Source organism: Suricata suricatta, chromosome 17 (assembly GCF_006229205.1).
Source record: "Suricata suricatta isolate VVHF042 chromosome 17, meerkat_22Aug2017_6uvM2_HiC, whole genome shotgun sequence".
Classification (NCBI taxonomy): Eukaryota; Metazoa; Chordata; class Mammalia; order Carnivora; family Herpestidae; genus Suricata; species Suricata suricatta.
This window is the reverse complement of record NC_043716.1, coordinates 22,108,472-22,122,106: the sequence shown is the minus strand read 5'-3', so window position 1 is coordinate 22,122,106 and position 13,635 is coordinate 22,108,472. Positions and strand designations below refer to the sequence as shown.

At 41.6% G+C, this 13,635-nt stretch overlaps 1 protein-coding gene and 1 pseudogene across 1 annotated transcript; both read left to right on the top strand.

The window, feature by feature from the left end:
• The first annotated feature begins 743 nt into the window (after positions 1–743).
• On the top strand, positions 744–6,169 carry CCL15 (C-C motif chemokine ligand 15). Its single transcript, XM_029926760.1, has 4 exons — positions 744–973; positions 3,825–3,872; positions 4,595–4,706; positions 5,068–6,169. The coding sequence occupies exons 1-4, from the start codon at positions 901–903 to the stop codon at positions 5,168–5,170; spliced, it is 336 nt and encodes a 111-aa protein (XP_029782620.1). The 5' UTR covers positions 744–900; the 3' UTR covers positions 5,171–6,169.
• A 3,665-nt stretch (positions 6,170–9,834) lies between these two features.
• LOC115281427 lies at positions 9,835–11,123 on the top strand (annotated as a pseudogene).
• The last annotated feature ends 2,512 nt before the right edge of the window (positions 11,124–13,635 follow it).

Here is a 13,635-nt window from a genome sequence, read left to right as displayed (position 1 = left end):
CTCCTGTTAGACCTATGAGTGCAAACATATGGTATCTGTCTACTCAAAATGAACCATGGACTGAAGGGACGGGGGAGGGAGGGGAGGGGGATGGTCATGGTGGGGGGCACTTGTGGGGGAGAAGCACTGGGTGTATTATGGAAACCAATTTGAAAATAAACTATTAAAAAAATAAATTCCAGAAAAAAATTAATTAATTAAAAAATTTTTTAAAAAGCCATTGGAGGGTTTTGAACAGGATTAACCACAGTTGATTGATATTTTAACAGGATCACTACAGCTGCATTGTTGAGAATGACCTGAAGGCACAAAGGCATTAAGGAGACAAGTTAGAAACTTTTACAAGAATCTTGGTGAGAGACAAGAGTGGCTGGACCAGGTGGAGAGAGTGGAGGTGCCAAGGAATAATGAGATACTGGATATATTTTTGAAGGTAGAGCCAACAGTATTTATTAATGGTCTGGATATGGGGTATGAAATGAAGAGAAGGGTCAAGGATCAGGAGTCTGCGTAAGGAATCACATGACCAGTTTACCGGCTATTTGTGCACTTAAAGGTGCGTAACCTCTGAGAAAAACACCCCGACATCAAGGATGAAATGAATCTCCTGTAGGAAAAATTCTTCATGACATAGTCACTCTCTGTGCCTGTATTCACTGGGCAGTTGGGAAAGCAAGAAGTCACCTTTGCCCTCTACTTCCTGTTGCATTCTCAGCCCTGTTCCCTTTTTCAGAAATAGCGTGTTGTCTACTGTATAGCCAAAGAACAGCGTTCTGAACGTCTGCCCTGTGACTTCCTGGTCCTCCTGTTTTATAAATACGGGAGCCGAGTCGGGATACCAGGGAGTCAGAGAGCACAGTGCCAGGAGTCCCCACATCAGCTCCGCCTGCCACCGGGAAGATGAAGGTCCTCGCAGCTGCGCTCCCTTTCCTCATTCTTGCTACTGCCCTTGGAGCCCAGGCCCAGATCCTACGTGAGTTCAGTGAGCCTTCTCACTGCTTTCAAGGTCCATGATAACTCGCAAACTGGGGAGGAGACACAAAGGGACACCTTTGTCCCCCCGTGACTGCTCTGGGTCGCAGATGCAAATGTGAATTTGCCGCTTGTTGAAAAGCAGTAGCAGTAGGGTGTGGAACTCCCTCTGCAGCCTTTGGTCTCTGGGAAAAGCTGTACAAATGACTGGTCCCCCTAAGAGAAATAATTCTCTCCTTTTCATAACCAGAATTATTTGATATCTTCTCTTAGCTGAACCAGGACTTTTAAGTGCTAAATAAAAAAAAAAGAAACTGTAGTAAAATTGTAAATTTGTAGAAAGCAGCATGGAATTCTACAATGTTAGAATTGTAAGGTTTGATAGGTGGAGGCAGAGGTGAGAGGAAAGAGAGAGACCAAGTTATGGAGCCAAGAAGGCCTTTATTGGCATCTGCAATTCCCAGGCGAGGTTCCCTGACTCTGGAGTCGGAAGCCAGGGAAGTCGCGCCTGGTATGGGAGAGCAAGGTGTTTTATGGGTGCAAAAGTTCCAGGTTTGAGCTCAGGTGGGCTGATAGCCAAGTAGGGGCATCTTTGGATCGTGGCAGGATTCAATTGGCTGTCTACTTCGGTGGGGTGGGGGATGCTGGAGTTCCATGGTGAGGCATTCCAGTTTGAGACAGTCCAGATCGGAGAGTGGGGGTCGTCAGTCCCTGGCGGTGCCTGGAACTATTATCTGACCTGCAATAAAATGGCCGCTGATGCTTTTCAAATGGCTCGGGTCATTCCAGGTTTGCAGGTGGGGGTTGTCAGTGCACGCAGCTCTCCACAGCAAAGTGGACGCTCAGTTGCCTTCCCATGGCAACTCTTACAAGAAGGATTACACACCATCTAGTATAAAACTATTATTTTGAAGAGGAAATGGGACAAGCCAGTAAAGTGACTCGCTGAAAACTACCCAAACATTCTATGTATTTAACAAGTAAATATCTAGTGCTTCCCATATGCAAGCAGACACTGTTCTAAGTGTCTTATGGACTTAATACATTAGACCCTCTTAACAACCCTGTGGGGTAGACTATCAGCAACTTGTATAGTCTTGCATATATTATTATATTATTATCATTTTACAATTGAGAAAACTGAGGCATAGGAACCTCAGACTACTTGCTCAAGATTACACAACTATTAAGTGATAGAATGAGGGTATTAGCTAGTTACAAGGCTGCTATGGAAAGACAAGGTCACTTAAGATTTTATTTTGCAAACCCCACACACCTCATAGCAAGCATATTAGGTAGACTTCCTCAAATAGAATTCATGTATGCCTCAATGCATGCCTTCTTAAATAGAATTCATATGTAACTATATAAGAAATGAGCTAAAAGTTTAGTTGGGTTTGTCTAGTTAGCATAATGCAGGTCCACAATCTCTTATCAGAAACTTTGGGGCTAGATGGCTTTTGGAATACAAGAATTATTCCATTTTTGAAAAGGTAATATAGGGACACCTGGGTGGCTCAGTTGGTTGAAATCTGACTCTGGTTTTGGCTTAGGTCATAATCTCATGATTCATGAGATCGAATCCTCAGTCAGGCTCTGCACTGACAGCATGAAGCTTGCTTGGGATTCTCTTTCTCTCTCTGCACCTCCACTGCTCACATGCTCTAGCCCACTTAAAATAAATAAATTTTAAAAATCAAAATAAATTAAAAAATAATCTAATATGATCTAGTAACTTCACTCTGAAATTATACCCAAAAGAACAGGAAGCAGGTACATGAAGAGATATGTGTAAACCCATGCTAATAGCAGCATTGTTCATTACAGTCAAAAGGTAAGAGCAGCCCAGTGTCCATCAACAAATGAATAGATTTTTTTTTAATGGGGTATGTACATATAATGAAACATTATTCAGCCTTAAAAGGGAAGAAAATTCTGACTTGTGCTACAAAATGGATGAACATTGAAGACATTATGTTCAGCGAGATATACCGGTCACAAAAGGGCAAATACTGTATGATTCCACTCAAATGAGGTGCTCAGAGTAGTCAAATTTGGGGACAGAAAGAATGGTAGTGGCCTGGGGCTCAGGGGAAGGAGAAAATGGGAGTTATTGCTCAATGGGCACGTAGTTTGAGTTTCGCAAGGTGAAAACCATTCTGTGGATGGATTGTGGTCATTGTTGCACAACATGTGAATGTGCTTATTGTCACTGAATTTTAAATATGCTTAAAATTATAAATGTTTCTTATGTATATTTTACATTTTCAATATAATAACTTTTTAAAAAGGCAACACATACCTGGACATTACTTAACATCCTTGGCAGAGCCGGGGAAGTGCACTTCAATCAAACATAGTAGTATTTCTTCAGCAAATACATACAAATATTTATGCCAATCAATATTATAAATAATAAATATTTATGCCAATAAACATTATAAATAGCCTTCCTTCACTCTGGGTGACACTGTGTCACCAAATCAATTAATGAACAGTATTTCTGTTTCCTGAGCCCTGTGGATCCCAGGAATGTAGAGTACTGTGGACTCTATCACATTCCATAGCTATTCAATTGATTTATTCACATGGGATTTACATTTTGCTTTTTGTATTTCAAAGTCAATAGAATGGTTTCACACCCCATACAGTTTCAAGAGTTTCCTGAAGCATCTCTACATTCTAAAAGAGACAATGGGCCCTGAGACAGACCTAGAATGCAGACAGGTGTCTAGTGGTCCAGCACGGTCACCTCCCTGCCGGGAGACAGGGCTGAGGAATGAGACCAGTGGAGATACTAAGGCAATGCTGCCTCTGTGATTTCGCTCCCCTTGTCTGTTTTTCCCAAATAGAACCCAAGGTGGCGATACATCCGCATGAACCCTCAATACATCTGGAAGGTAAAAGTATATGTTATGTTAGAGCTTATGTTTAAAACTAGCAACTGGGGAAGGGGGAAAGAGTTGGGTAGAGAGAGGGACGCAAAACCTGAGAGACTATTGAATACTGAAAATGAACCCGAGGGTTGAAGGGGGAGGGGGAGGGGGAAAGGAGGTGGTGGTAATGGAGGAGGGCACTTGTGGGGAAGAGCACTGGGTGTTGTATGGAAACCAATTTGACAATAAACTATTTAGAAAAACAATTAAAAAAAAATAAAGACTCCAAAAAAAAAAAAAAAAAGCAGCTGCACAGATCTGCTCAGTGGCTTCAAAACACCTCGTTTATAGGGTGGGGGTTGGGAAAGGGGGGAAGATCCTGAAGGTGGTGAACCCCCCAAGGAAGATCAGGATGGGCCTTTAGAGGTGAGCTCTATTCCACCCAGCTGTCTCCAGAGTCGGCTCCCCTGGGGCAGCAGGTGCTCTTCAATGCCTTCTGCAAGCATAAGACACTTCCTCTTCTATCAGAAATGTTCATGGCCCTGCTGTGGCCCTGCCTGGGTGCCCCCAAACACATAGCTCAGCCCAGAGGAGAGGGAAGCAAGTGTTGGCCAGGGAGGAGAATGTCCCTTTGGAGGCTTGTGCCTACTCTCATTCTTCCCAGGACTTTGGAGAAAAGAGGAAAAGGATCTAGTCTTCCTCAAAAAGGGACCCAGTCCCTAAATGACCCTTTCCCTTTGCTGCAGGCTTTCACAGTCCCGCTGACTGCTGCACCGCCTACACTTCACGGAAAATCCGATGTGCAATCATGAAAGATTATTTTCAAACAAGCAGTGGATGCTCCCAGCCAGGTGTCATGTAAGCACCGAGCCATGTCTTCGGAAGGGAGGACCTGATGGAGGGGTATCTAGAAAAGTCCCACCCACCTTCTGGATCCTGCCAGGTCACAAGAGGCAGGGCATTAGATATGAGATACTCCCAGTAAAGAGGGAGGCCAGAGACAGAAGGAGAGAACAGAAGAAAGGCTGCCTGAGGAGACTCCCGTGAGTCACTAGGGCAGTCTCATGGGCTGAGTCTCAGAGAGAAGGTGCCCTGCGCCCCTGCAGCAGAGAAAGAAAGTAACAGGCTGGGCTGATCCCAGGGTCAGGAAGGATCGGGCCCCCATCCCCATTCGCTGAACCCCCATTAGTTTATAATTTTTCTCCACCTTGCTCCCCAGCTTCCTTACCAAGAAAGGGCAGCGTGTCTGTGCCAACCCCTTTGATTTGGGAGTTCAGGATTGCATGAGGTCCCTGAAGTCGAACCTAATGACACAGACCTGAGAAAAAGGAAGCTTGAGGAGAAGGGACACTAGGTGCCAGCCACCCCTACCTCCACTTCTCCTGTCCCAACTCCCTTCTGGGATTTTCTTGGCCTGAATTACTTTTCTAAGAAGCAACAATCACTGTTCTTTCTGTTCTGATTATAAAAAGCAATGCATTAATAAAGAGTATCCAATGTAGCTTTCCTTGAACTTCAAGAGGAAAAAGAAACTTTAGGAATTGCTGAAATTTGGATTGTGTTCTTTTTGGAAATGAAACATAAGAGAATTTTTAAAAAGCATTCAAACTCATTTAAACATAGATTGAATATGTATCCAAAAGGTCCTAATCTATTTAATGAGGAAACCATAAAACAGAGTCAAAGATCATCTGAAATGTTAAGTCAGGGGAAAACAGAGTAATATCCTGTAAGACAATATAACTGTGACTTTGGAGATTATCTTATCTACTAGACAAAAATCACTTACATCTGTGCTACATAAAAATTTGCTTGTTAAAGTAATTTCACAAAGTCTGGGGCCCCATCAATAGTAAGTTGAACATCACTCAAGAGCACACTCCCCCTATAGATTTAGGAGCCCTGGGTGGGCCTTTTGGACAATGTTCCAAATGACATTGGAAGATCTGTCAGCAGTCATCCTTTTTCTGCCTTATTTCCACATTTTGGATGTTTTCTCTCAATAAATATAACTTCCTAAAAGGTTTCCTCTTTAAAGGTAAAGGACATTAAGACAAGCATTTAAAGTTGGAGTAAACATCAATTTTACATTCACATCCATTAAAGCATATATGTTTATATTTGTAATTAATAAATCTAAGCCAACTGTCTCAAAATTCAGAAGAAAACACTGAGTTCTAAATGCTGAATTCTAAACAACAACAAAACATTTTTTTTATTCCAAAAAATTTAAAACCTATGCTTACTTTGTGGGTGCTTTGCCATTAAAAAATAATTAATAACCAAATATCCTCTATAATAATAAACTCTATTAGAAGAGACCTGAGACAATGATTTTTTTGTTTATTTATTTTTCTGAGAGAGAGAGAGAGAGAGAGAGAAAGTGAGCCAGTGAGGGGTGGAGAAAGAGGAAAATAGAGAATCCTAAGCAGGCTCCATAGTGTCAATGCAGAGCCCTATGCCAGACTCATAACTCATGAACATTGAGATCATGACCTGAGCTGAAACCAAGGGTCAGATGCTTAACCAAATGAGCCACCTAGATGCTGCTGAGACAATGATTAAAGCTGGGAATTATGATCACTCTAAATGGATCAAATACACATTCACATTACATCTCACCTTACCCTCTCTGCTAAAATTGCTCATCTTTGAAGGTTTGACTACAGTATAGAAAAGTTTCTTTCACTCTATCATTTGGGAGTAGGGGGTGGACAGAAGATGACTGAAGAATAAAAGGTAAGGCATAGATGTACCCAACTTAACCAAGCATTCCAGGTGATTCTTATGCAGGTGGTCCTAGGAAGGACTTCACTTCGAGGTACCATTTTAGGAGCTGCAGAAAGGGTAGGCAAGCTAGTTGGTGGACCTGTGCCTTGGTAAATTTCACACCTTCAGAGATACTTTTCTCTTTTCTCAGCCTAAGTCTAAACCCCTAGTTCCCTGGTTGTGAATTCAGATTCCAATGATGGGGAACCTTGGTTTGGGTGGGTGAGGAGGAAGGAGGGGTGGAACTGGTCAGGCTTTCACTGACATTGTCAGAGAGCTTCATTTCTAGGGGGTTGAGTCAGTGGGACTTCTTTCTTGTCTTTGACCAGAGGTTGTTGTTGGCACTGCCCAGCTCTCTCTTGGGCCCATTGTCCACTCTGGAAGACTCCCACAGCAGATATCCTACTTTACTTAGAGAACTGTGCTTCTAGCTTTACCCTGGGACAAACCCCACACCCAGCAGTCCTGAAGTGGGGGACTGGCAAGGTCATAACTTCTTTTCCCAACACCTAGTGACTCTGCTTTTTGTGTTACCCGGGTGCCGGTGCCAAGATGTTTTGTCAATTATCTCCTTCACCTATATGAGCAAACAAGTTTTCCAGCCTCCTTATTTTGCCATCAAGCTTACATATGTCCTTTATATAGAACAGAAAATTCTCATCTTATGGTCAGCTGATGTCACCTTTTCTGATTTCCTCTGGTACTACAAACTTATTTTCATTTTCCTATTTCTTTTGCCATTTCCATGGGACTTGGGAAATGAAAGAGGCAAACACAGATGCTCAGGGTCCTGGCTTATATTTTGACCCATTTATGATCTTTTGTTGCTTTCTTCACTTCACTGTATTCTGTTTGGATTCAGCAAACACCAGCTAACTGAGTTCACACCAACCCACTGAGCCCTGGAATCAATGACTGAGTGACTTTTGGCTTCAGTGAAGCGCTAGTGAAAATCTCAAAAGTTGTTGGATTGAAACAGTGCTACACCCAGGGGGAGTGTGTGTGATGTCATTAGGTTCTCCATCTGGCTAAGCTGTTAGCTCAGTGGAATAAAATGTAGAGCATAGACCCTCAGAGCAGTACAGATGGCAGTGGACCAGGTCAAGGCTTTGGGTCATGACAATGGCAGCTGAACAGAAATGAAGGATAGGTACTGAGACATTACTTTCTGAACAAGCATCTGATCATTCTGTTCTTTGAGGTCTTGGAGGGGATAATGGCATGTTATGGTTAGGCCAATTACATAAAACTCACATACTGTATTTTATAATTCCTCAAAAACAGTATGTTCTTTTTTTCTTCCTTGCTTTCCATGGCACCTCTGCCACAAATGCCTCTCCTCTCAACTCTTCCCAGCAAAACTCAATGCAGGCTGCAAGGTTCAGTGTAGATGTCGCCATAAAACCTTCCCTCGCTATCCCAGCCAGAGCACCCATCTCCTTTTCTCTAAACTCCTGAAACAGATATTTATTGTCACTCAAACAATGCCTGAGTGGCTACTTCATGTTCTATGTTGTGGTAGTCATCAGGAAAACCACAAGAACAAAATGAGCTAGATTCCTGCTCTTCAAAAATATTTCAGTATATAGAGAAGATTGAAAATAAGAATAAACGTTGATATCTGTGTGCAAGAATCATATATATAATTCATCACTAAATCTCTGAGTTATTATGCAATTCTGGATTAAAATAATGAGGTTGTTTATATTGGAGGCAATCAGCCTGGGGCTAAGAGGGTCAGCCAGGCCCAAAGGCTGACCCTTTGAACAATGCAGGTCTTGAGACGCCGACCTCCATGCAGCCATACATCCAAGTATAACTTCTGACTCTCCAAAATGTAACTACCAATAGCCTACTGCTGACCTGAAGCCTGATTGAGAACATAAATTGTTGATTCACACATATTTTGTATGTTACATGTATTATATACTATAGAAAAAAGAAAATGTTATTTAAAAAAATCATAAGGAATAGAAAATACATGTATAGTACCGAATTTTATTAAAAAATAAAAACACATGTAAGTGGATCTGCACAGTTCAAACTCACCTTTTTCAAGGGTCAACTGTATATTGAAGCACACCAGTTACAAGGCTATACTACACATCAGGGCTTCTGAAACTTTAGCGTGCAAAATAATCACCTGGAGAGCTTGTTAAAACACGGTGTCCTGGATTCTATTCCCAGAAGTTCTAATTCAGGAGGATGGAATCCCCCCCCCAAATCAGTGTTTCTAACAAGTTCCCAGGTAATCCTGATGCTACAGGGTGGAATGGAAATTTGAAGAGGAATTCTCACTTTTGACTTGGTAATTTCAGCACTGTTTGCAACTTCTATAAAAATGTTTTTTTAGTAATCAAGAAATAATCTCAAAGAATTGAAAAAATAAATCTTTATGGTCTTTTCAAGACCAAACAATAGGGGTACCTGAGTAGCTCAGTTAAGCAGTTAAGTGTCCAACTGCTGATTTCCATGAGATGCTGATTTCTCATCGTTCATGAGATCAAGCCCTGCATCAGGCTTTGTGCTGACATCTTGGAGCCTGCTTGGAATTCTCTCTTCCTCCCTATCTGCCTCTCCCTCTCCCTCTCTCTCTCTCAAGATAAATAAATAAACTTTAAAAAAAAGAATTAACAACAAAATGGTCCAGTTCTTGTGTTGATATTTGATTGTTTTTTTTTATGATGAAGCTCATTAGAGCTGTCTAATTATAAAAGAAGTAGGGGGGGCCTGGATGGCTGTCAGTTAAGATTCTGACTTCAGCTCTGGTCATGATCTCGCAGTCCATGAGATCAAGCCCTATGTCAGGCTCTGTGCTGACAGCTCAGAACCTGGAGACTGCTTTGGATTTTGCATCTCCCTCTGTCTCTGATCCTCCCCTGGTCATGTTGTGTCTCTCTAAAATACAAATAAACATTAAAATTTTTTTTAAAAAAGAAATATACAACTGAGGAAAGTTTAAACATGGATTTAAAAAGTCTGACAGCCAATTATAAATTTTTAAAAGAAAAACCTTAGGACTCGTGCATAATAACTAGAAAAAATGTGCTTAAAGGTTTAAAAAAATAGAGCTGCACAGAAATCATCAAGGCATAAAATAGCAAATGGGAACATTCATAGTTTTACTATTTTACTTTTAGAACCACAGCATAAATTTTAAAAGTAATATATAACTCATTTCCTTCTCCCTCTCTCTTTTTTTCCTTCATGTATTCATTCTCTTGGTGTGAACCAGAGGGCTCACCTGAGGACTCAGCTAAAGCAGGGGCAGAGGGCATGACCCACATGGTTGAGCCTAGTGTGACTGGGACCAAAGACACAGACAGTTTGGCCAGAAAATGTGTTACATACAAGGGACAGTGCAAAGAGATAAATATATTGAGGTTAGTGGGAGTCAGATTTCTCACTACTAAATTAGGGAGAGAAACTTAAAAAGGGAAGATTAAAATAAACCTTGTGGTGTTGACTTAGAACTGAATGTATTCATATAAATTTTGGCCTTTCATTTAGCTAGACCAATGATGTAGAAATTGCTGTCAATGTGTGAAATTTATATAACAGCAATAGATACAAGTTTATATTTACACATATATGCTTCAGTATATTTCCTAGTTCTGTCCACTAAAAGCTCAGACCTAAAAGCAATGCCCTTCCCATAGCAATCAGCACCATAAGCACCCAGATAGATCCTGGTCTCTCAAAACCATCCTTCACTAACCAGAACCAGGGCTTCTTGGAGAAATGGTGGATTCCTAGAGCTAGGACAAAGTATAAGATGAGCCTGAATATTCTTCTTGTGTCAAAAAAAGGAGAGGAGAGGAGAGGAAAGGAAAGGAAAGGAAAGGATAAATAAGAAATCCTAAAACTTCTAGAGGGGCAGTGGGGCTGGCAGCCTTACAGGCACAGCAGATTTACTCAGTGTTGAGTGCACACCGCACCACAGCAGCAGCAGCAGCAGCGGGGCCTCCCCTGCTCTCACAGCCCCTGTGCTGGGACAGCCGCTCTGGCTCCCTCTGTTCTTCCACCTTTCACCCTCACCATGGCTGATCAGCTGATCAAAGAACAGATTGCTTAGTTCAAGGAAGTTCTCCTTATTTGACAAAGAAGGTGATGGCACCATCACAACAAAAGAACTTAGGACTTCCATGAGGTCAGAGCGCAACAGAAACCGAGTTGCAGGGTATGATCTCCAAGATGGATGCTGACGGTAACAGCACCATTGACTTCTCAGAATTGTTTACTATGATTGTTAGAAAAATGAAAGATATAGACAGTGAAGAAGAAATTCATGAAGCATTCCAAGACTTTGACAAGGATGGCAATGGTTACATCAGTGTGGCAGATCTATGTCGTGTCATGACAAACTTAGGAGAAACACTAACAGATGAAGAAGTCAGTGAAATGATCAAAAGCAGATACTGATGGAGATGGACATGCAACTATGAAGAATTCATACGAGGGCATCTGGGCAGCTCAGTTGGTTGAGTGTCTGACTCTTGATTTTGGCTCAGGTCATGATCCCAGAGTTGTGGAATCGAGCCCTGAGTCAGGCTCTGTGCTAAGCATGGAGCCTGCTTAAGATTCTCTCCCTCTGCCTCTCTCCCCCACTTGCACTCTCTCTATAAAATAAAAAAAATAAAAAGGGGCACCTGGGTGGCTCAGTTGGTTAAGTATCCAACTTCACCTTAGGTCACGATCTCATGGTAAATGAGTTCAAGCCCTATATGGGACTCTCTGCTTTCAGCACAGAGCCCAGTATCTGACTCTCTGTCTCCCTCTTTCTCTTCCCCCTCCCCTACTTTCTCTCTATCAAAAATAAACATTTTTAAAATAAATAAATAAATAAATAAATATAAAGAATTTGTACACCTGAGGATTGCAAATAAAGACCTACTATCCGCTCCTTTCCCCCCTCTATAAGAAAATGAATCTTTTACTTACCTCTTGCCCCCCCCCAAAAAGTTCATTTATTCATTCTGTTTCTAGACAGCAAAATTAAATGTCAAACATCTCTTCTGTCCACATATACAAAATCTGCATATATCGGTTGGTGGTCCTGTTCTTTAAAGATCAAGCTACCCATCAGTTTTACAATATAAATACTTGTACTACCTTAGTGATAAGAAAGCACTTAGTGGAATCCTTGCAGTTCCATTTGCTAATGATTAATACATTGTTTGGGCTGGCCAGTTTTTCATACATGCTGCTTGACAATTGAGCACAGTAAGGCATTTGTGTTAAAAATGAAAAATGGGGGTGCCTGGGTGATTCAGTCAACTAAGTATACAACTCTTGATCTAAGATCAGGTCCTGATATTAGGGCTGTGAGTTCAAGCCTTGCATTGAGCTCCATGCTGGACATGAAGCCTAAGTTAAAGGAAGGAAAGAAGGAAGGGAGGGAGGGGGGGGAGGGAGGGAGGGAGGAAGGAAGGAAGGAAGGGACAGAGGGAGGGAAGAAGGGAGGGAGGGAGGGAGGAAGAAGAAAGGAAGGAAAGAAGAAAGGGGGGAAGGGAAGTGAGGAAGGAAAAATTATAAATCTATTCAAATAGGTTCTAGTTCAATATGTTAATATAAATTGTCATAGCTGGTTTACTGAAAGTGAACATTTAAAATTTGTTTACCTCAGGATGCTGTGCAGAAAGATGGGTGAATGATAAACTGTCTAGATGTAGTGCCTCTTAGCAGGATGGCCCTCTTGTACTTCCATGTGCCTATAAGTGAAAGTTATTTATATCATTACCACAACTGGTGCATAAAAATCTCCCAATTCTCTTCTGGCTTTCCACCATGGTGGCAGAATTGGAGACCTTTTGTTGAAACTGGGGGAAACCACAGATAGAAGCCTTAGTCCCTGAATACATGCATAAATAGAAACAGCTTTGTCCAATACACACACCCTCATCCCACTATTCACACACATTGGACTGTGATGAGCAAGAAACAAACCTTCATTTAATTAATCCCTGAGATTTAGAGGTTATTATAGCAATTAGTATATACAGAGTAATGTAGGTAGGAATTTAATAACTGCTTAAAAAATAAAAGGATTTCCTGTAAGGCTCCCAGCAACAACTTGGCAAGTGGGCTAAGTCCCCATGAAAACAAAGTAAAAGCTGCTTCCCTCCAACTCATATTCTCCCCAGAAACAACTTATTTCCTTAGATTGTTCCTGAAGGCAATTGTCATTTGATTTGTTTAAATAGTATTGTTTATTGATGATAACAAGTGCAGAAAATGTCTAACAAGTGGCTGTCTTGGCACCTCACCATGAGAATTCAGCTGCTTCCTGTCAGATGTACATACTTAGATTAGTTCAAGTACTTTATTCATGGTTCTTCTAAAACATGTATTTACAAATTGTGCTAAGCTCTTTACGAATGGGCAAAGATAAATTACAGATGTTCCCTGCCCTGATGAGTCCAGGAAAGGAGAGAAGATGTAAACAGCCTTCTAACTACAAACTACAACAGTAAGCAAAATGATCCCCAAGCTGAACATGGTAAAGGCCACTGAACTGAGTCTGCAGAGGCGGATCTATTCTGCATCCCAGTCATCATGTAAATATAAGCAAGTCCCTGGTCCTTTCCTGAGCCCAAATTCCTCCTCAGTAAATGGCCAGCTTAGAGTAATCTAAGGATGGCAAAACATAGCATGTGAGCTACACATATTAGTCACAGCACTTCTTCTGAGGTGTGTGGACACAGCCTCAGAATACTTTGCAGCACAGAACTCTGGCCCACCCTAATCAGTGAAGTTTATTGGCCATCCCTGAACACGGCATTTTCTAGGTACCCATTGAGCTTCTCTGTGATGGAAGTCAGAAGCCAGGAGAAGGTCCTAAAGGGATCCGTCTGAGCCCAGAAAAAGCTAAGACTAGATGCTTTGTAGAAAAGCTAGGACACTTTCAGAGACAGTTCATTTGGGGTCCCCAGGTTTTTCCACTGCATAGTAGTTAAGAACACAAACTTGGGAACCAGAATATCTGGGTCCGAAACTATACTCCATTTATCAACTGTCA

Excerpts from the sequence above, each read along its gene's own strand:
- CCL15 (XM_029926760.1), top strand. The coding sequence starts at position 901 with ATGAAGGTCCTCGCAGCTGCGCTCCCTTTCCTCATTCTTGCTACTGCC. Across the intron at positions 974-3,824 it reads AGCCCAGGCCCAGATCCTAC|AACCCAAGGTGGCGATACAT; the intron begins GTGAGTTCAGTG and ends TTTCCCAAATAG. Across the intron at positions 4,707-5,067 it reads TGCTCCCAGCCAGGTGTCAT|CTTCCTTACCAAGAAAGGGC; the intron begins GTAAGCACCGAG and ends CTTGCTCCCCAG.